This window comes from Elgaria multicarinata, chromosome 2 (assembly GCF_023053635.1).
Source record: "Elgaria multicarinata webbii isolate HBS135686 ecotype San Diego chromosome 2, rElgMul1.1.pri, whole genome shotgun sequence".
NCBI classification, from domain to species: Eukaryota; Metazoa; Chordata; class Lepidosauria; order Squamata; family Anguidae; genus Elgaria; species Elgaria multicarinata.
In genome coordinates this window covers 61,589,835-61,611,056 of record NC_086172.1, presented here as the reverse complement: position 1 = coordinate 61,611,056, position 21,222 = coordinate 61,589,835, and the positions used below count along the sequence as shown (strand labels likewise).

At 39.6% G+C, this 21,222-nt stretch overlaps 1 protein-coding gene across 2 annotated transcripts; it reads left to right on the top strand.

Moving 5' to 3' along the window:
• The first annotated feature begins 1,231 nt into the window (after positions 1-1,231).
• CCNT2 (cyclin T2) lies at positions 1,232-20,081 on the top strand. Of its 2 annotated transcripts, XM_063116603.1 has the most exons (10): positions 1,253-1,453; positions 3,711-3,792; positions 6,734-6,862; positions 7,835-7,895; positions 8,420-8,482; positions 12,938-12,983; positions 14,987-15,150; positions 15,652-15,722; positions 16,576-17,701; positions 17,800-17,960. In XM_063116603.1, the coding sequence occupies exons 1-10, from the start codon at positions 1,434-1,436 to the stop codon at positions 17,862-17,864; spliced, it is 1,827 nt and encodes a 608-aa protein (XP_062972673.1). In that variant the 5' UTR covers positions 1,253-1,433; the 3' UTR covers positions 17,865-17,960. The 2 variants fall into 2 exon arrangements, with proteins under 2 accessions (XP_062972672.1, XP_062972673.1); XM_063116602.1 differs by having other exon boundaries at positions 1,232-1,453; positions 16,576-20,081.
• Positions 20,082-21,222: the final 1,141 nt, after the last annotated feature.

Genomic DNA, 21,222 nt, shown 5'->3' with positions numbered 1-21,222 from the left:
CTGGACACAATTCAAAGTGCTGGTTATGACCTATAAAGCCCTATACAGCTTGGGTCCAGGTTATCTGAAAGATCATGTTCTCCCTTATGAGCCTGCTCGTCCTCCAAAATCTTCAGGGGAAGCCCTTCTCTCAGTCTCACCACCATCACAGGCATGCCTCGTGGGAATGTGGCAGAGGGCCTTCTCGGTGGCTGCTCCAGTGCTCTGGAATTCTTTTACCAGGGAAAATAGACTGGCTCCCTCCTTGATGTGCTTTCGGAAGCAGGCAAAAATGTTTTTGTTCCAGCAAGCCTTTGGCGAATAATCTGGACCTCCGTCTATGCCTAGGACTCTTAAAATTGTTACGCATTTTAAATGTTTTAATATTAAAACTTATTTAATTATATTTTTAACTTTCGTAGATTACTATTTATATGTTTTAACTGTATATGTTTTAATTTTGTAAAGCCACCTTGAGGCTCAGCATTGGGCAAAAGGTGGGGTACAAATATAATAATAAGGCTGGTGTTAAAAAAAAAAAAAACCACCTACAAATACCTCTCTATTTCCTGTTGTCTGGTTCTTTTGGGTGGACCCATGGCTGCCCACTCATAACTATGCTAAAATTCTGGATTTCTCTATTGTCTTGTATGGACGACTGTTTCTTTTTCCCTGGGAGAATATGAAGAGGTGAGGAGAAACAGTTTAAGTTGTGTAGCTATACCTCAGCTTTCCCCAACCTGGAGCCTTCCAGATGTGTTGGACTACAACTCCAGCTTCCCCAACCAACCATGCTGGCTGGGGGGATACTGAGACTTGTAGTCCACATCTGGAAAGCACCAGGTTGGGGAGGGGTGCTATGCCCATTTACCTGGGAGTAAGACTTACTTCCGAGTAGATATGTATAGGATTGCACTGTAAAGGAACCAGAAAGTTTGGTCACCAGATAATAGGCAGTTGTGACTTTAAATTATTTGTTTCGCAACGGATGAGGCGGCCTAACGTAGACCTTTACCAGAGACACCATAGCGGGAATATCCTAGAATAGACACCCTGACTTCCTGTTTGATTAGGGATCTCCATTTTAGAGTCTTTGCAACTCTATGGTTTATTAAAGCCGGAGCGTAGCGGAAGCGACCGGCTTTGCCGCGTGGCTTTGAGTTCGCGCGAGACAAGCCGCGATGGAGGAGGAGCCGGGCGCGCCGGTGGCGGGCGCTGCTGCGGGGGGAGGAGGAGGAGGTGGTGGTGGTGGTGGTGGTGTCATGGCGGCGGCTGTGGCGGGTTCCGGACCTGGCGCGAGTTCAGCGTCGCGCGGAGCGGGCGGAGGCGGCCTGGGAAGTTCGCGCTGGTTCTTCAGCCGGGAGCAGCTGGAGAGCACGCCGTCGCGGCGCTGTGGCGTCGAGGCCGACAAGGAACTCTCGTACCGGCAGCAGGCGGCCAACCTCATCCAGGACATGGGCCAGCGCCTCAACGTGTATCCTTACTGGCATCAGCCGGGGTAGCGGGGAGGAGGAGAAGACGGGGAGGGATACCAGGCGGCGGGGAGAACTCGGCGCGACGCCCCCTTTGTGGCCTCGGTGGGCAGGGGAGGCTCATCCCGGCTTTTTCTGGAGGCATGCCCGTTCGGGAACCGCGGAGGCCTCTCCTGCTGTGGCTCCTCCCCTCGGCTGCTTCTCTGAGGTTGAGCCCGGGAAGGCGCCGCAGGCTCCCCCGGGGTTGGGGAGAAAGCAGGATTTAGTTTGGCGCCTGCGTTGCGGCCCTGCGTGGCTTATCGCTTCCCCGTAGGCGCACCGGCACCCGCACGCGGGAGTGTCCTGTGCTGCCCTTTCCTCGTGTGGGTTTGTGTGGGGGGTTTCGTGGGGCTAAAAGGCGGACTTCGCGGAGCCCTTGGCGCAGAGAAACTTAACTGGCGTCGCTGCAACCGTCCTGTTGTAACTAGTCACTAGTTTCATAATACTTTATGGAACGCAGGATTGGGTTTTTCTAATCCCAGCGTTACTCCATCAATGTTTTGTTTTGTTTATAGACTTGTGTTGTTTGTAATTGAGATAGGAAAGAAACCCCTATCATTTTGGAAGAGTGTCCAACAGAAGCTTGGGGTTTTGGTGCGCATAGAGCTTTGATGCTTCTTCAGCGTGTAGGTGGTGGGACTGGATGCAGTTGAGTAGGTAACGCAGGCTCGTGCCTTCCACATTCTGGCAAATACCATTTTTGGGTGAAATAAGTCTTACAACTCACATGGCTGCCTGGGGAGTGCTGGCTTATAGGACTTATTTCTGTCTAAACATCTTACAGGATAAAAAAAAATGGCCAGCTGATTCAGTATTTCAAAACAAAGACAATATTACAACTACATTGCGAGTTCTGTGCAACAGTTCCCGTATTTGAAATTGAGGAACAACTTTCATGTTTTATGTAGCTGTGTTGATATACAATGTGGAACAGTCCTTTAGAAATATTTTATTTTATTTTTTATTTATTGCATTTATATACCGCCCCATAGCTGAAGCTCTCTGGGCAGTTTACAAAAGTTAAAAACAGTAAACATTAAAGACAAATATACAAAGTTTAAAAACATAAAAAGCATAAAAAACAACAGCATCGTTATAAAAACAGGCCTGTCTTTTTAAAACTACAACAACAAATGCAAAGAACTTTTACATAACCAGTTTCAGGCCTACAGTTCCCAACATGCCCCAACCAGGCTAGCGCATGCTGGGAGTTGTAGGCCTTTTCCCCCCTGTCTAAACATGCATAGAATTGCAGTTTTAATGTGATTTTAATGTTCTATCATGTGGATACTTTTATTAGAATACGTGTAAAAATGTAAGGACAGTGGATCCGGAATCTGCCTTCTGCCAAAGGAAGGGCTCTGCTTGTGGAAGGTCCCTCTGCCCAGTTTGGGGGGATGACCCCACCCCCACAGCTCACCCCACTCAGCAATATCTCATGACTTATCTGTGTAGTATTTTCAGGGGCCTGGACTGGCTGTTGTGGAAAGGGGGCAGGGTAGTCTACTTCTGCCAGCACAGCTCGGATCCAATGGATCCAAACCATTGTCAGTAGTTCCCTTACATTATTTAAATTAAGCAAAAAAAAAAGCTGTATGTATTTCGGTGACATATTCTCTCACATACTCCTTAGAGATAATCACCTGAAAAATATTAATTGCAACATTGAAATGGTCATGCCTGCCTAATATTGTATCAATGGACAGCATCCATGCATTGTTACTTATGGAGTTGTGAAATGGAAACTTTTCCATGAAAAGTTTCCATAGAAAATGTTCTTTCCCATGCCACTGTCCTCATGTGAGCTAAAGCCTACTCATTCAACAGGACTTCCAGTTGTCTCCCTCCCCCTGCAGCCGCCTGTGCAGGCTCCAAATCCTCTTTGGAGGGTCCCCAACCACCTGGAGCATATTTGGGGGGTGTAGGTTGGAGGGGAAAATCATTCCACGAGGCTTCGCCGCTGGCAAAACCACATTACTAGATGCAACCAAATTAGTTTTTCAGCGTTCAATTGAGTGAGCATGTCTGATCTAACAATCTTTTAAAATTATATTTGGATCTCATAAACTGAAAGAGGTCCTGTCATCTGCATGTCTCATATTATTTCCTTTGTTATAATTTTATTTTTGATTTGACCAAAGCAACTTAAGACAAGTTTGAGAAGTACTGTTTAACTTGGGTTGTTAAACTTATGTAAAACTTCCTTGACTCCCTTTTCAGATCTCAACTTACAATTAATACTGCAATTGTTTACATGCACAGATTTTATATGCATCATTCGTTTACAAAATTTAATAGAAATGTAAGTATATTTAAGCTAGTTATTTTTGAATTGGCACTCTTGTGGTATACTATATTTTTTATCAGTTAGCTACAGCCTTGTAGCTTAAGCTGTTTATTATTTCAGCTCGTAAATAGCCACTTCCCTGTGATAAGAGATAATCTTCTCCAGGCACCCTCCCAAAGAAGCTTTACCAAAGTTAGTCTTTTTTTAGGCCACAGATTGCCCATTGACATAAAAGTATGTGCACTAGTAGCATTGTAAGTTACTTTGGAAAGGCAGTTTTAACTTATTGCTAAATTGCATGCCCTGTTTTGCTCTGGATGTTGTAAATGGAGAGCTGCGGACTGTTGATAATTGCCATATGCTTGGTGTGAGCAAACAACCCCCAAGATGTTAGTTGTAAATCATGATCTCCGGTAGATGAAGGAGTCATTCAGAGATTTTAGTTCAGATATGTTTATTATCTGCACTCTGGGCAAGTCTGGTGTCCTAGCTGTGGAATGGCAGAAATTCTGGTAATACAGAAAGAAGCTTCACATTTCTAGGAGCTAAAAGTGACTTAAATTCACTTTTGAACAAAGGTGTTTCAGTATAGAACTGCATATGGAGAACAATGTTTTGTTTATACTACATCTTGCGCTAATAATCCTGTGCTGATTTGATTAAAGTGAGCACAGGTGTTGTAGAACAGCGTGAGAGAGCTTTGAATCTCAAAGGAATGGATGACTATACTTAGAGAGGTCCTTACTCATCTTTATTAGTTAAGAGGGCTTTGATAGTTTTCTCTTGGGAAACCTCCAAGCACAGGCAGCCAATGCTTTGAGCCATTAATGGCCAATTGAATATCTCATAGCAGCATCTCCTAGAAGCTATGTGCTTATGAATACCAGGATGGAAGTTGTGCTTCAAATTGGAACCAGACAGACCTGGCCTATTGTGCCCTGACACACCACAATCTGGCAGGTCCCTCAAAACTTAACAAGAGCCAGTTACACCTTACCTTAATTGTATTTGTTTAAAAAATCCAACACAATCTAGGAAAAAACATATTGAAAGTTCCTTTAACACAAACCCAATGAGACTTCATCACAACTATGTTTTGCTGGATTATATCAGTTGGTAAACAATTGGTAATCTTAGTAATAAAAATAAATCTGCATTTTAATAGTTCTGTATGGCAGTCATACTTCCTGAAACTGGTTTATGTGAAATCAGAAGTATTGACTCTTGCACTTCCAAAGACCCTACGCTTAACAAATGGTGGTCTGTTTAATCATGCAGACCAGGTCATTGTGGTGGAAAGCTAGTTACGCACAGCCACACAGCTTTAGGAACCATGGAACTGTCTAGATACCATTCGAATAAAACCTTATGCAAAGTCTAGATGTAACACATCTTCATGGATTCAGGAAAGCTGTGGAATGTGTCTGATGGGACTCTTAATTATTTATTACATTTTTATACCGCTCAATAACTGAAGCTTTCTAGGGGGGGAGTTGTACAATTCAAGCACTACCAGTACAAACACCTATTCCAGGATGAAGATCATCTTATTTCTTATAATGGTGGCATTTGGGACTAGGTCTTCTGCTCATTTCAACTTATGGAGGAGGAAGGTTCTTACAAAGAACATTCTTACAAGCGCACCACAGGTTGCACATGTTTAAATACCTTCCTTAGCCTGAAAAGAAACTTGCAAGCAGTGGAGCTCATGAATAACTTGTGTCACTTGCTCCCAGCAGGGAGCACCTGATCAGTTTGTGCTTCTGTGCTTTAGACCAGCTAAGGTTACTGGTCTGTTTTCAGGGGAAGCCCCATATAAAGTACATTATAGTAGTTGAGAGGCATTACCATAAAATATTCATGATGGTGACAAAAGGCTCAAGGAAAGGGTAGAGCTGGTCTATCTACCTAAAACTGATAGACACACTCCTGGCCACACAGACATCTAAAAGCTGTATTGGATGTAAGAGGACTCCCAAATATGAACTGACTCTCAACTGTGAACCTACTCCTTAAAAAGAGTGTGACTTCATGAAGAGCTGGTGTTATCCTAAGCCGTGGTCAATAAAACTGCCTATTTTTCATACTTATGACTTTTCTGGGTTGAATTCGAGTTTATTCACCATGATCTAGGTTGTCACTGAGCCTAAGCAGCTAGCTATTCAAGGAGATCGCAGGCATACCTGTGCAAATGGGAGAGAGCTAGGTGTCATCAGTTTACTTGATGGTATCATGCCACAAATCTGAGGTTTATTTAATAGTTTCGTGGAGACATTAAAGATCATGGTAGATGAGAGAGAACTCCACAACATGGCTTATATGGACAGACCAGACTAAAATAGTCTCCTGCACCACCTTTTGGAACCCCCTTGTGAGGTAGGCATGGAATCGCTCCCACCCAGTGCTGCCCCATAACCTCCAAAAGTGATCCACATATATGGGCAATGACATTGAAAACCTTGAGAAAAATCAGCAGATTCATGCTCCCTCATTTCTTGGTATAGATCATCTGCAGTTCTATTGGCTGTCTTGAGTCAAATTACACCACTTCTTTAAAAGGAACTCACATAATCAAGAGAATGGGTTGAATCACTGACAACTTTCAAGTGACTAATATAGTCCTTTCCCAAACTCAAAGCACTTTCTGTAGCTGCCAGTTGCTAGCAGGCAGACAGAAACAATTGGATGCAAGATTCAAGGAGGCAGTAGTGCTGCAATCTTACAGATTGGTCAGCAATAATGTATTGGACAATAGACACTTTCAGTAAACCTTGTCTTTTCCTTGCTTCTGCAGAGGCTATTTAGCGGAATGTATAATTGCTCTAAAAATTTAAAGAAATTCATGCTTAAGTAACTTTCAACTTTTTCAAGGCTGTATTATCCTTGTTCTCATTGTTCACTAGAGGTAGATGCTTTGCAGGATTGTTTCTAATTGAAGGCATTTCTTCTCTAACAGATTATATCTCCTACTGCATTATTTTTGGCTGCAAAAGTGGAAGAACAGCCACGAAAACTCGAACATGTTATCAAAGTAGCACATGCTTGCCTTCATCATCAAGAGCCACTGCTGGACACAAAGAGTGATGTATGTTCACATAGGTCTAATCTTACTTTCAGTTTACACTAATGCCACATAAAAACGAGTTATTTAGCTATGGTGAGATCAGGAGTCTGTACAGCTGCCTCTCAATTACCCCTTACCACGCTTGGAAGATAATACCTGAACTTGGAGATTTGTATTTATTTGAACACTTTGGAGATTCAATATCCACAGTTAACATAGATCCAAATTCCGGTAAAGGATATGTTGTTCAAGCCTTCCGGTTTCATACGGTGAGGGGAGCAGAAGAAAGTGGGGGAGGAAATCTGTGAGCTCCAGAACCACTTCTAATCTCACTGTACCTTAAGAGATAAAGTTAGGAAGTAATGTCTGAACAACAACCCTAATAGTGATTTGTATGCTAGTGACAGCAGCTGGATTGAGAGACTAATGCAAATGTGTGCCCAGGACTAATCTTCCCATGAGGCAGACTGAATCCCTCACCTCAGACAGCAGAGTGAGAGGAGCAGCGAATTGAGCATTCCCTCCGCCTTGCTCCAGCAAGGCAGCACTATAATGGATCCTCCAGAGAGCCACATCAGCCACTCCCCATCTGTGGCATTTCCTGGACATCCATCCCATAATGCCTTGTTCTGAGGAAGGAACCCCTCAAAGCCAGGCATTTGGGTGGGCAGGCTTTTTGAAGAGCCACACCGGCCACTTTCTCCAGCCAGTGTGGCTTGCAGTGGGGGGATGATGTGGCAGCTAGTCTGTGCGCTCTCACCTCAGGCAATGAAAGAGCTTCCTGCAGCAATGGCTATAGATTTTAAGTAGAAGTTTCAAAATTCTAAAGTTTGAGTAAAAGGTGGATAGCTGAATAATATCTATCTTGTTTTCTGTCTTTGAGATTTCTATATTCCTTGGGTGGTTGTAATAAGTGTTGGTAGCCCATCAGTTAATCTGAAATAGCTTTTGGTATTATTCACTTGTTTCAGCTTTTTCTCTCTCCATTCTTAGGCATACCTTCAGCAGGCCCAAGAGCTGGTTATACTTGAAACAATAATGCTTCAAACTTTAGGTACGTATAGTAAATCTGCATGTGGTTGTATTTAAGCTTTTTCATAAGCAGTTCTAGTTCCAGTAATGGAAAACCAATGACATGATAAACAAATTTTGGGAGAATCTTGGGGTAGTATCTAGCATGTGTCCTACAAAGAGTAGACCCATTGAAATGAACGGGACCTAAGTTAGTCATGACATAAGTCTCATTCATTTCAATGGGTCTATTCTATGCAAAACTGTGGATACTATCTTTAGAAATGTAGACCACCTTAATTCTGACTACATTTACGATGTATTAATGCCTCTTTTTTATACTCGTTATTCTAGTATAATCACACTTAACTACAATAATTGTATATTTATTATAGAAACTAAGCATTATGATACCTTAGGTAAATTGGATGATACCTTAAACTTATTGAAGTAGCCTGTAATGAGATTACTAAACTAGACATCTGAAGAAAACACAAGAAACTAGGTGCTTGTAAAGTTATAGATATACATAGTATAGCTTGTGAAATAACACATTTCATTTTTCAGGCTTTGAGATTACCATTGAGCATCCACACACAGATGTTGTGAAATGTACGCAGTTAGTGAGAGGTCAGTAACAATTTAACTGATTCTTTCCCTACATCTTTGTAGGAAGGTGGTGGTATGACTTACTAAATCTATTTCTGGAATAATACTTCTACTGTGAGTAAATCACTAGTGTAATCTAGGTTTGGTTTTTACCTGATACTATAAAAGGTATACTTAAAACTGAAGAACTGCAGGTCATGTGTGTGTTTCTCAATTGAGAGTTGAAATTGACCATCTAGGTACTTTGTAGAGTGGCTGCATAACATCTCAACATAGAAATAGTTAGTGCTGATTTAGGTAAACTTGCTGTAAGATGGTGGTTGGAGAATAGGGTAGATGTGTATACTGTGCTCATGTCCTCCTTGTTTGTAGGCTTCTCATAGGCATCTGGTTGGCCACTGTGGGAGCAGAATGATGGACCAGATAGCCCTTTGGTCTGATCTGCCAGGGCTACTTTTATGTTATGTCCATATCAAATCAGTGGAATAAATAAGTTTACTTTGTGAAGCTCTTTTTTAAAAAAGTATTTCTGCCTAAGTGTATAGAGCTGGGGTTTGTGAACAATTTTCACAGTGTTAAATATTTGGGCTTTCCCCTTTCTATATCTCTAATTACCTTTCTCCTGGGTGTCTCTGCTATTTGGTTTGGTCTATCCTTAAACAATTTTGAGATTACTGAATAATTTCTGCTCTGTATATGGCTCAAGTGGTAGGTCATGTGCCAGACTCTTAGTGCGAACCAGGCTGAACTTCTCTGCGCTTAAGAGCCATCATACTTGCCTCCAAGTTAAGGTAATGAATTGAGAGCACTTCTAGGAAAAAAATTATATGGTGACATCCTATAGGTTCTTTTTGAAGTTACTCTGAATATTCTGAATTAGGAAAAAAATTAGCAAGACAGCATAATCTATAATGGCTTTTGCATCTTTGCATTTTCAAGCTTCCTGAACTGTCATAGTTTACCTGTTTGAATCTTAATTTTTTTTTGAGGAAAAAGCAATATTGATGTGAAATGCTACATCCTTTTAATGACAAGCATATTCATGTGTGCTTAAGTCATAGCAAGTCAGTGGATTGTAATCTTGCATAAATGCATGATGGATTTTGGCCTCTACTTGTAATTGTGGTACAGGAGGTGTTTCTAGCTGTAAATGTTTCTGAAGAAGAGCGAGCCTCTCAAGCAGCCACTGTATTTTGGTCTTCTTGACTTACAAGTACAGTCTTAGTGATGTGGACAAACAGCTAAATGTGTTCATAACTAGACTGCAAACTTAATTATCAGTATTCAGTAACATCATTCAATTTGGATGAAATTGATAGCATAAGTAAGTGGCAGGAAAGCAGTCCTATTATAGTGATTCTTCAAGTACCTGGATATGCTAATAAAGAACTGCTTCCCTTTTCTTTAACATGACTTGTCTCAGTCTTATAAAGAAGTCTACAAATGACTTCAAAAAGAAATTGCCCATAAGAAAGCTTTTACCTACTTTCACATATTTGGGTTTAAAAAAGCATTAAAATTCTCTCATCATAGTTCTTAAAAAAGCCCAGGTGAAGGAAACCGCTGTTCTGGGATTGCAGGATTATGTTTTATTTAAGGGGGAGGAGTTGGGCTTTTTATTTCTATTTTGACCCTTCTACAAAAAGAGGAAGGGGAGAACGTGATTAGAAGGCTTGTGTTGAACATGTTCAAATTGTCCAAAAACACAATTTTGGGCCAATTTTCATGCTACTATTTGGAAGTAAGTCTCCTTAATTCAATAGGATTTACTTCCAAGTAAGCGAATGTAGGATTGCCACTAAGGCTGTTCACAGCCTCACTGCTTCCCATTTCCTCTTAAGATACAAAAACCGGAAGCTGTGGATTCAAATGCAGTTGATGACACAGCTACTGTGTTCAGCATTAAATGCTCCCTAATGACAGTGTTTGAACAAGCAGAAGAAAGTAAATGTAAGAAATGAGCTCTTTGCTGAGGCAGTTTTGCTGATTCTACTTTGTTGTTATTGTAGTTATTTAGCCTTAATTACTAGGTGGCGATTAACTTTATAGGCTAGAAATGCAGCGTTGATTGTAGACTAAAACAAAAAGTCACTGGTTTGATGATTTTCATCATCTCTAATGTCTTTTAAGATTTTGAAAAGCTAGGTTGATATCAGAGAAATGCTATATATCTGGGGGTTTGGGGTCAGCGCCTGGTCATTTGGAGGCAATTTATATTTTTTCGTAGTTAATTTTTTTTGGTAAGTTTAGAAGACTTGGAAACATAGCACTTTTCTTTCAATTCTGGCTTGTAGCAAATGAGCTTTTTAAGATAATATGGGGGAAGAATAATCACACCCGTTGTGAACTCATTTCAGCTTCTATCAGTGATTTCAGGGGACTGTTGCATCTAAAAACTCTTGAGATTACTTTTTTGTGTTAAATGTATTTTGCTCTTATCTTATGCTTGTTATATTTATATATGGTATATACATAGCGATTTGTTTTCAAGCTCCTCTGTGGGTCATGGTTATTGGGCACTGCAGCAACAACTCCTGATCCATTTCCCGAGTCCTGTTCAATGTATTAGTTATTACCGTTAAAGCCCTAAAAAAGGCCTGAGAAATGTATTCCATTTTGGTGAAGCTCAGGGATTGCATTCCAGTGGTGGGTGGTCCCTCAGGAAAAAGTATAGTCTGTAGCTGAAAAATCCCCCCCCATTCCATTGTTACGAATTGATAGTAGCAAGCATGTCTATTCAGAAGTAAACATGAGCAGCATGTCTACTCATAAATAAGCAGGGCAAGGCTCTGAAGGAAGCAGGAGTAATTCACTCAGTAGCTTCGCCAGACCTCCTCTTTCTCCCAGGAAAAAGCATGCATGACTGTGTGTGTATTACCTCTGATCAATAGGTGATCTGATAAAGCGAATGTTTTTCAGTGCTAAGCAGGGGAAAGCTCTTACCTTTAATCAGTGGCTGATCAGAGCTTCTCCTTCTCTGACAGGGATTGGGACCAAGGGAAGTTTATGAAGATATTTTTTGGCAGACATTTTGCCTGTTTGATCACTATGAAAGTTTCTTTAGAAACAGAAAGGAGGGATATACAGAAAGGAGGGATATAATTCCTTCTAATATACACTTGTATTATTTATTTATACACAGAATAGATGAGAACCAAAAGGATTTGCAATCAAGAGCCCTGCGCAGAGCGTTATCAGCTGTTGCCCCATCCTACCTGCTTTGCCGCTCTGCTTTCACAAACCATCAATAAGATAATTAGCCTATTAGAAATTAATGTGGTGCAACATGGTCTAAGTTGCTGCTGTGCCATAAATTTCAGTATAGCTACCTAGCTAGAAATTAGCTGTGAGTCTTGTGAGGATTTTACCACCACTCTACTGAATCTGGGTTCGTCTATCTGATTTTTTATGGGGCTACTACAAGTCAACTTGGTTCCTTATTATGTCCTGTTTTTACTCATAACTAACTATTTCCAAAAGTTAGTCTTTTATACTAACTCTGCTTCTTTTTGCTCACCTTCTTCTTTCATACCATGAGAAATGGGTTATTCTTTGAACCATTAAGCACCATTTTAGTGGCAATCTTTTCAGCTAGGAATATGGAAATGCCTTTCTTCAATGGGGACATAAGCATCTGTATAGACTAATATGATTTCTGTGATAGTCCTATTTAGGATTCAGTTACAAGGTATTAGTGGACAGTTTGTTGGAATTGTTCCTTTATAGAGCTTGAGATTTATATCCCTTAACTATAGGAGCGATGGATAGATGGAGCTAGTCATTCTGTATTTTGGAATGGTGATATCCAACTAGTGTTCTTCTGCTGATGGATGCCATTCTGTCAGTGGAATGGATTCCTTTCCCTGCTGCAGCCTCCCCCAAATCTGCTTTATTTACAACAGTTGTATGCCATCCTGTAACAAAATTTGCTGGAAGTCTTACAATTAATATTAAAAAGATTTACATACAAAATAAAGCATAATCATCAAATCAAAAGCTCCCACCTTTCTTATTGGCAAGGCTGCACTTATCTATGGCTTACATAATACAAATAAGTTCATAGTTATTATTATTATTATTATTATTATTATTATTATTATTATTATTATTATATTTATTTGTATCCTGCCTTTTGCCCAATACTGGGCCTCAAGGTGGCCTTACAAAATTTAAGTTGACTTGATAGGCTCAGGCTATGCAGACGATTCCCTGTAATTGAATTGCCAGAAACAGATGTAATCACAATTTACCAGAATTTGTGGATTGAGGTACTGGATAGCTTCATCAGTAGCGTTAATTTGATTAAAGGAATTAATGGACACATGAAACTGTAATTTGGCTTGAAAAGTAACTGAGTTTCTTGGTGACAAGAGTAAATAGCTTGCACCCTTACCTGATGATCTTCACATAAACAGCATTTTAATCTGGGAAAGTAACTATTACTGGTGCTAACTTCCTTGTTTCTCTTTCTTACAGCAAGCAAGGATTTGGCACAGACATCCTATTTCATGGCTACCAACAGGTTGTTATCCTGAACCTCTTTGTTGCACTGTTGTAGCACACTATAGCTTCCTTTACTGCAGGGCCCCCTACCTGTGTCTAACCCTTGTTGCAACAGGCGACTGGGCTGTCTACTGTGGTGGTACCTTCCTGTTTGCAGTGCGGTGTATTGTACAAGGGCCTCATGGCACAAAGGGGTTAAATGCACAATGTGAAGTGTAGTGGTGCTTTCTGGTGACATTTTCTCGATTGTGAGTGCATAAGTCTAAAATTGGTAGCCTGAATAGCAGCTAAAGATTACAGAGAGATAAACTTAACCTAGAAATCCGAGCATCTTGGTAAGTACAAAGCTGTTTTTAGTTTATCCTTGTAGTTAATGGCAATTTTTTCTTAATTAAAATAAAATATTAGCATTGGTTTTTTAATGAATTAAAAACATTAGTTAAGAGATTATGTTAGAAAAAATCTACACAATATTTAATCTTGCAGAACCTGACTGGTTCTGTAATGTGTTTGTTCTTTTTTTAAAAAAAAATGGCCTGTGGGGTTTGTAGTTTTAAGAAAGATGAGCAATTGAAGAGAGACATAAGAATTTGGTAAATAAGTTGCAAATATGGGGGTGGTTACTGATGAGAAGTATAACAGAAAAATGTGGCCATAGTGACTGAGTAACTTCGTGGATAAAAGTAGGTTTTGTGAAAAGCGGATTGGGTTAATGGATATTCCACCCTTGGGGGAGAACATTAAAGCAGAAGGCAGAAGAGGGGGCAACAGTGGATTAGCTTGTGTGAAGCAGATATTGAAATGGGATGGTGACGGAGGAGAGGCTTTCAAATAAACTCTATGAGCTCAATTTGGTCCAGAAAATAATAAGGAAAAACTTAAACTGAAGGAATATTAGGAGATTAGAGAGGAACTAGGGATACCACACATGCATTAAACTGATAGGGTTAAAGGAAAAGATGGAACAGAAGGCTACAATAGATTAGGTGGGATGACTGAGGGCATAGAGGAGGCTTTAGAAATAGATGGTGAAGGGAGGGAGGACATATCTTGGAGATACTAAGGTGAAGTGATCTGAAGGAATTGAGAAGAGGTAGACATTATGCGGCAAAAAGATAAAAAAGTAACACTATGTCCCTCAGTCATATTGCTGTAGGATTTGGGGTGGATAAATTAGGAGCTAAATACCTACATTCTTATTTTCTGGTTGATTCAATTAACAGCTTATGGTGTGGAGAAAACTGAGAAGAGCAGATGATTTTAAGCTCGTACTTAATGTAGATATATACATTATTATTATTATTATTATTATTTATTTATTTATATAGCACCATCAATGTACATGGTGCTGTACAGAGTAAAACAGTAAATAGCAAGACTCTGCCGCATAGGCTTACAATCTAATAAAATCATAGTAAAACAATAAGGAGGGGAAGAGATACATAAATATTTGTGCAAGACATGCTTTCTGGGGTGAACTTGTAGTTGCTGTTGCCACAAAAATCTTTCAGAAGAGAAGTCAAAGTTTCAAAACAGCACTTGAACATGAAATTGGCATAGTTGTGTTCCTTCCAGCTAGGAATTCATACATGACCGTAACTAATATGAAGTATGTTGCAGGTTGGGCTGGAGGAGCCGAAATTTGTTTTCTTCTCACTTATTATCTTACACATTATGTAAATATCATTGAAAGTGTAACATGTATGACAAGACAGGAAAATCTGTAATAAAGAATTCATTTTTGTTGAAATCTTGTTATCTGTAAATACTAATGCTTTAGCTTTCTTAAATATTGAGTTACATGTACTAAAGATGGAACAGCATACTGTGATTCTTCAGATTTGCAAATCTAAATTCTTCTTGTTCTTTTAGCATAAAGTCCAAACATTGTACATTTAAAAAACTTCTACAACGTACTAATACTTACTTAGAATAGTGCGGTGATGAGTTTTTTCTCCTTTTTTTTTGTTCTTTTCCATGTTTGGCGTTTCTTCTTCCGTTATGAAACATTTCTGACCACAGTCTGCACCTTACTACGTTTTGTCTTCAGTACAAGCCAACTGTGATAGCATGTGTTTGTATACATTTGGCTTGCAAGTGGTCCAACTGGGAGATCCCTGTTTCAACTGATGGAAAACATTGGTGGGAATATGTAGATCCTTCTGTTACTTTAGAATTACTTGATGGTAAGTAGTATCAAGTTTGTTTCATTCCTCCATTTAAAACTCTTTAGTTGTTTTGCTTATGGCCTTGCTGTTAACATTATTAAAAGTTGACTAAAATGATGCTAGTCGAGCAATAGTTAGCTACACCATGTGGAAGGTTTTACTGAAGGACTCCATAGAAATTTTATTTTTTAAACAATCTGATATCTTGAGAGCAAGCATATTGCAGTAAAAATAAAGAATCTTTAAGCAAACAAAAATGCAGTGCTATCAAATGAATATAAAGACTTAACGTGAAGCTCATGTACATATAGTGGCTGTATTAGTGCATCTTTACATCTAGAATTTATGATAAGTTCAGATGTTTTTCTCTCTGCATTTGTGAATACTATGGGAATTTTACTGGGGGACCAAGGCTCTGATTGAGTAGATAGTCAGGCCTGGGCATCAAATACGGTTGAATGTGGCTTAATATGTTTTCATATTAATATGTGTTCATCTTAATTTCATTTTCATTCACAGAGTTAACACATGAGTTTCTTCAGATATTGGAGAAAACTCCTAGTAGGCTAAAGAGGATTCGAAATTGGAGGGTAAGAATTTCTCCTGGTAAAGAAAATTGCTACTGTGCTATTATAGAAGCATCTGCTGTTTATTTGAAAGTGAACATCCAAATGTAGATCACTTGTTGAATGAATGTTTATGTTGTGGTAACTTATCTGGCTTACCTTTTAAAAAAATTCTTCATTAGATCTGCATGAAATCTAATGGTGTGGATCCAGAGTTGCCTTCTGCAGAGGCTGCCACTGGTAAAAAGGGGGGGAGGGAATTTTGGCAGTTCCTCCTGTACCTCCCACTGTGGGAGCAGAATTTTCAAGAAAAGTAGGAATCAGTGAAAATCTCCTCCTTCCTCCTCCAGCAGAAGTGTTCCATGAGTGAGTTACTCTCTTGGAAACTCTGAATCCAAGCTAAAAAATGTATTGAACAAGCAGGTCTTCAAAAATTCTCAGCATTTCAAGCTATGTGTTCTTTGTCAAGATTCAGTGAGTTGGATTCTGAGTTGTGCTCAGTAGAGGTCACTGGAAGAAGGGGTCAAAGAAGCAGTTTTTGCCAATTACTCCATCTCCTCCAGTTCCCTGTGCCTCCTGAAAAGCTGCTTTGTCCTCCAGAGCACGATGAAAGGGAGTGGGGGGCTGAAGGGGGAATCAGCGGAGATGAACTTCCCCTTCTTTCGGTGTTCCTGCTCCACTGGATCTTAATTCCTTCTATCAAGAGAAGCATCCCTTCGATTCTGGATCTAAGCCAGTGTTCAGAGCAAAGCCATTTATTACACTTGTATTCCTTGTTCTTCTCTTGGAACTAAGTGACTTCCATAGGGCTTCAAATGTACTTGTAGACTGTACACTAAGAATGTATCCTAAGTGTAACTTATTTGTTCTTGTGTAGGCTAATCAGGCTGCTAAGAAACCTAAAGGAGATGGTCAGACATCTGAGAATTCTCTTCTTGGCTCATCTTTGGTTCAGAATTCCATTTTGGTAGATGCTGTTGCTGGTGTATCTGCAAATGCAAGTTTCCAAAAACCATCAACATCCACATTTCCTGCCCCAGTTCCTCTGAACTCAGGAAGTATTTCTGTTCAAGACAGTCAAGAAAATCTGGCAATACTAGCTGCAGGAATACCAAGTACCTCATATACTTTGTCAACACACCAAGAATGGCCTCAACACCAAGAACAAACAAGGACAGAACAAATATATTCTCAGAAACAGGAAACTTCGCTGCCTGGTGGTCAGTTCAACATAAACTTTCAACCAGGCACTTCGTTGCAGTTACATTCGGGGTTACATCACAGAGCTGACAAACTCTCTGAGCATCCGATTGCACACAAACCAGGAAACAAACATCATGGGCAGGTTGCTGCCACACCTGTAATAATGCCTCAGAAAATGTCATTAGATAAATACAGAGAGAAACGCAAACTAGAAACACTTGAACTGGATGTAAGAGAACATTATATGGGAACAGAACAACAATACAAAAAGCACATGCAATCCCAAGCAACAAGTAGCAGTTCTGTAACTTCCCCTCTTAAAATGAAAATTCCCATTACAAATGCAGAGAAGCCTGAAAAACACATCCCTGACAAAAAAGAAAAGGGTGGGTCACTCAAATTGCGTATACCAATTCCGCCCACAGAAAAGAACTCAAGTAAAGAAGATTTGAAAATGAAAATCAAGGTCTCTTCCTCAGAGAGGCATAGCTCATCAGATGAGGGCAATGGGAAAAGCAAGCACTCTAGTCCCCATGTTAGCAAGGAAAAGCACAAAGAACATTCCACAAACCGCCATCATGGTAGCAGTCATAAGCATTCCCATTCCCACACTGGTGGCGGTAGTAGTGGCGGCAGTAAACATAGTAGTGATGGATTAACACCAGCTGTTCTGAGGAGTCCCGTTGGCTTGAGCAGTGATGGCAATTCCTCTAGTTCCGGCTCTTCAAGAAAGAAGCTGTACAGCAATGATGCTTCTCACAACCATCACTCCAAAATGAGCAAAAGTTCCAAAAGTTCAGGTAGTTCATCTAGTTCTTCCTCTGTTAAGCAGTATGTATCCTCTCTCAACTCTGTTTTTAACCTTCCCTTACCCCCTCCTCCCCCTGTCACATACCAGGTGGGCTACGGACATCTCAGCACCCTCGTGAAACTGGACAAGAACCCAGTGGAGAACGGTCCTGATGCCAGTCACGAGTACAGTACAAACAGCCAGCATATGGACTACAAAGACACATTCGACATGCTGGATTCACTGTTAAGTGCCCAAGGAATGAATATGTAATCGATTGTTTAGGTCCCTTTTTTATTTAAGAATATTAGAATGGAAACCTTCATAATCTAAGAAGAGCAACCCCTGCAGTTGCTGCCCCACTTTATATAGATATAGATATATAATATATGTAAGTGCTGCTTTATCCTTCACTCTGAAAAGAAGAGGTATAGTAAATGAGCCTATCTCCACATATGATAGTGTTATAAATACTGTAATGACATGGAAGGTGCAAAAATCACAGTATTTCCACATCCACAGTTAAGAACAGTAGATTGAATGGCTGCTTCTAGCTGTATGGAATGCCTCACGCATTGATTATTTATAACAATATGCCAGCCACAATTTTTGTTGCTTAGTTTATGAATGAGTGTATTTTTTTGTGTATTTATACTGTATGTATGATTTGCATGTTTCAAATAAGGGATATGTAAAGTATACTGACAATGTTTACAACAAAAAGTGGAGAGAAATGTACATACATTTTTGTATGTTTAGATATACCATAAATACTCAGGATTGGAGCTGCTTGTAAGTATAACCAATATACCTAACTTTTTTCCCTTGTCAGAATCCATCAGAAATAGAAACAAAAGTGGCACTTCATGTTAAACTGTTGGCCTTATTTGGGAGCCACTTCCTGAGAGCAGTTCACAGACTGGGGGGGTGGGTTCATGTACCCGCTGTGGGAGGATGGTCAACCACGGCACAGCATCCCCCAGTGACGCAGTGTGAAAATTGCTCAGGCCTCCATTTGTGATTTATTTTTTATTTTTATTTTTTTGTAAACCCAGTTGACTGCTGAAATGTCAGTAGCTTTCAGAAGGGGGAATGAAAATAAAGTTTATATAATCTTTTTGATGTGAAAGTGCATTTAAATGTTGGCTTGATGCAGTAATAGAGACACAGAGCTGTTAATAATGGTTATATAGATTAACGTGATTTAAGAACTGAACTACGTAAACTTATATAGTGAAATTAGTAAGATTTTTCTTTTTTAACTTAAGTTATTAGTGAACAGGGATCACTGTTTTCCATTAGCATTTCATACAGACAGCCACGTTTTGAATTTTTTTAAAAAGTGTGTTATGTGAGTGAAATGCCATTTCTTTTACAGGTGAAATACTATCTTTGCAATAAATAAGTACAATTGTTGGTATCCCAACTTCTCCCTTAACTCAGACAATAAAATAAGTGTCACGTATGCTACGTGAATTGTACTTGTGATTGTAGTAACAAAACTGGAGGTTGTTTTTCAGCTCTGAATAATCACTCTCCAATTAAACCACTAGTATACATTTTTATGGCTGTAAGTGTCATATTACTGTTTTCAATCACCTGCCTTTTTTGAACAAATAATGACCGTCGTGAATGTTGGTGGGTTTTTGTTAAAAGCCAATGTCTCATTTTTACCAGCTGTGACCCTAAGTGCATGGAAATTACCTCAGCATAAATTCAGTACAGTAGCAAGTGTTACTTACTGAGTACTTAAATGTAAAAAGATTTTATTAAGTTATCCTCATGTCTGAGAGGGATTCACTACTTGGTAACATCTGTTCTTGCACAGTTCTATGCTCTAATTGGTTCTAAACATTTCAGAAGTGAGTCTGAAGTTTTAAGCCCTTTAGCTACACTAAAAGTGCTTTAGATAATTGTTGAGCGTGTATCCAGTTTGTAGTTACAATATAATGTAACTACTTGTGCATCAATTACTATGTAATATTCAGTTGCCAGTAATGCAAAACTTGTACTACATACTTGAATACGTTTATTTGAACTTTGGGTGTCTTTTTTTTAACACTTTGAACATGGACACTATGAATAATGTATCTTCAGATTTTAATCTAGTCCTTAGCCCTTCAGTCTGCTTCATCCAAAACTGTTACTATTTCACCCTTGTAACTTTCTACATTGAAAGAATATTTCTTAAACCCTGTATTGTGAAACCTGATCCTGCGTTGTTGCATTTTTTTTTAGCTTTTTTAGACTTTCTTCGCTACCTCATCCATGCTTTGAAATCCTGAAGAGCTTTTGCCATACAGTGTAAGCAAGATGTCTTAAATTGTGATTCCCAGTAGGAAGAAGACAAACCAGTAAATGTTTACTTTAAATAAAATTTATTTACAAAGCCTCATAGTATTTGCTTACAAACCTGTAGCTTTGCCTTGAAATGGATTTTACCCATTACTATATGAAGTTATAATGGACACATCGTCTAAACTTATAGAACCTAATACAAATACAGCCCTTTTATATTTGCAAAAATAACAAGTTCAGTGAAGTTCTGTTCAGGTACTTATAACCTAGCTCTGTTCAACAAATGACCATAAGACAGCATCAGGCTTCTGGTCTGTCTTATTCCCTTTGCTATAAATGTAAAAGTTACTGTTGGAAATTGTTTACTGCTGAAGTTTGAGTGCTTCCTCTCAAATCCATTTTCTTGCAGAGAATCTGTTAAAAAGAGGAGAGCCTAATTGAGCTGCCATGAACACATGTCTGTAAGATGACAACTGCAGGTGTACCACAGAACTCTAAAGTGCTGATCAAACACAATAGAAGTGGCTGGACACTTATCAAAGTTAATTTAGAGAGCAATCCTATACATGTCTACTCAGAAGTAAGACCAATTGAATTCAGTGGGGCTTATTTGCAGTAAGTGGGTACAGGATTGCAACCATAATATGTTAATTTAAGACTTAAATACAGTGGGGTGGCTTCAGACCTGCTGTTCCTTGTACGAAAGGTCTGTTTGGAAGTGACTTTGATCCGGTGGAGGCTCCTGCTGTGGGGAGGAGAAAGACTCTTTTAGGCGATTTCCCCTTCCCGCTGCAGTCACCAGCGTGCTGCTCCTATGCTCTTCCAGAAGTCCCCCCCCCAACCCTCTAGAGCAGCTTTTTCAGCAGGAAAGGGCTGTAAGAGGAGAATCAACAAAACGTAATCTTCCCCTCTTCAACCCACAGGAGTGTTCAGTTAGCAGAGTTCTGCTCAGTGTAACTCTGGATTCAACCGATAACTTGAGGTCCCTTAAGAAAATACCATGGTTTGACGTCACAACCATTTCCAATTTTTGTAGGTCATTAGGTTGCTGGGGGTGGTGGTTATTTTTGCTAAATAGCTACATTTAATCTGCTTTCAAATTATAAATAGCCTGATATGGAATTGTATATCCTAATTCAAATCATATATCACACCCCTAATAGATCATGCAATATATTTGACAGCAGTGGGTTTAAAAAAAACCCAGTTGAATTCTAGAAGTGCTACATCAAA

Coding starts and splice junctions, on each gene's coding strand:
- CCNT2 (XM_063116602.1), top strand. CDS start 1,242: ATGGCGGCGGCTGTGGCGGGTTCCGGACCTGGCGCGAGTTCAGCGTCG. Junction 1,454..3,710: donor ATGGGCCAGCGCCTCAACGT/GTATCCTTACTG, acceptor CTCCCTTTTCAG/ATCTCAACTTACAATTAATA. Junction 15,723..16,575: donor AGAGGATTCGAAATTGGAGG/GTAAGAATTTCT, acceptor GTTCTTGTGTAG/GCTAATCAGGCTGCTAAGAA.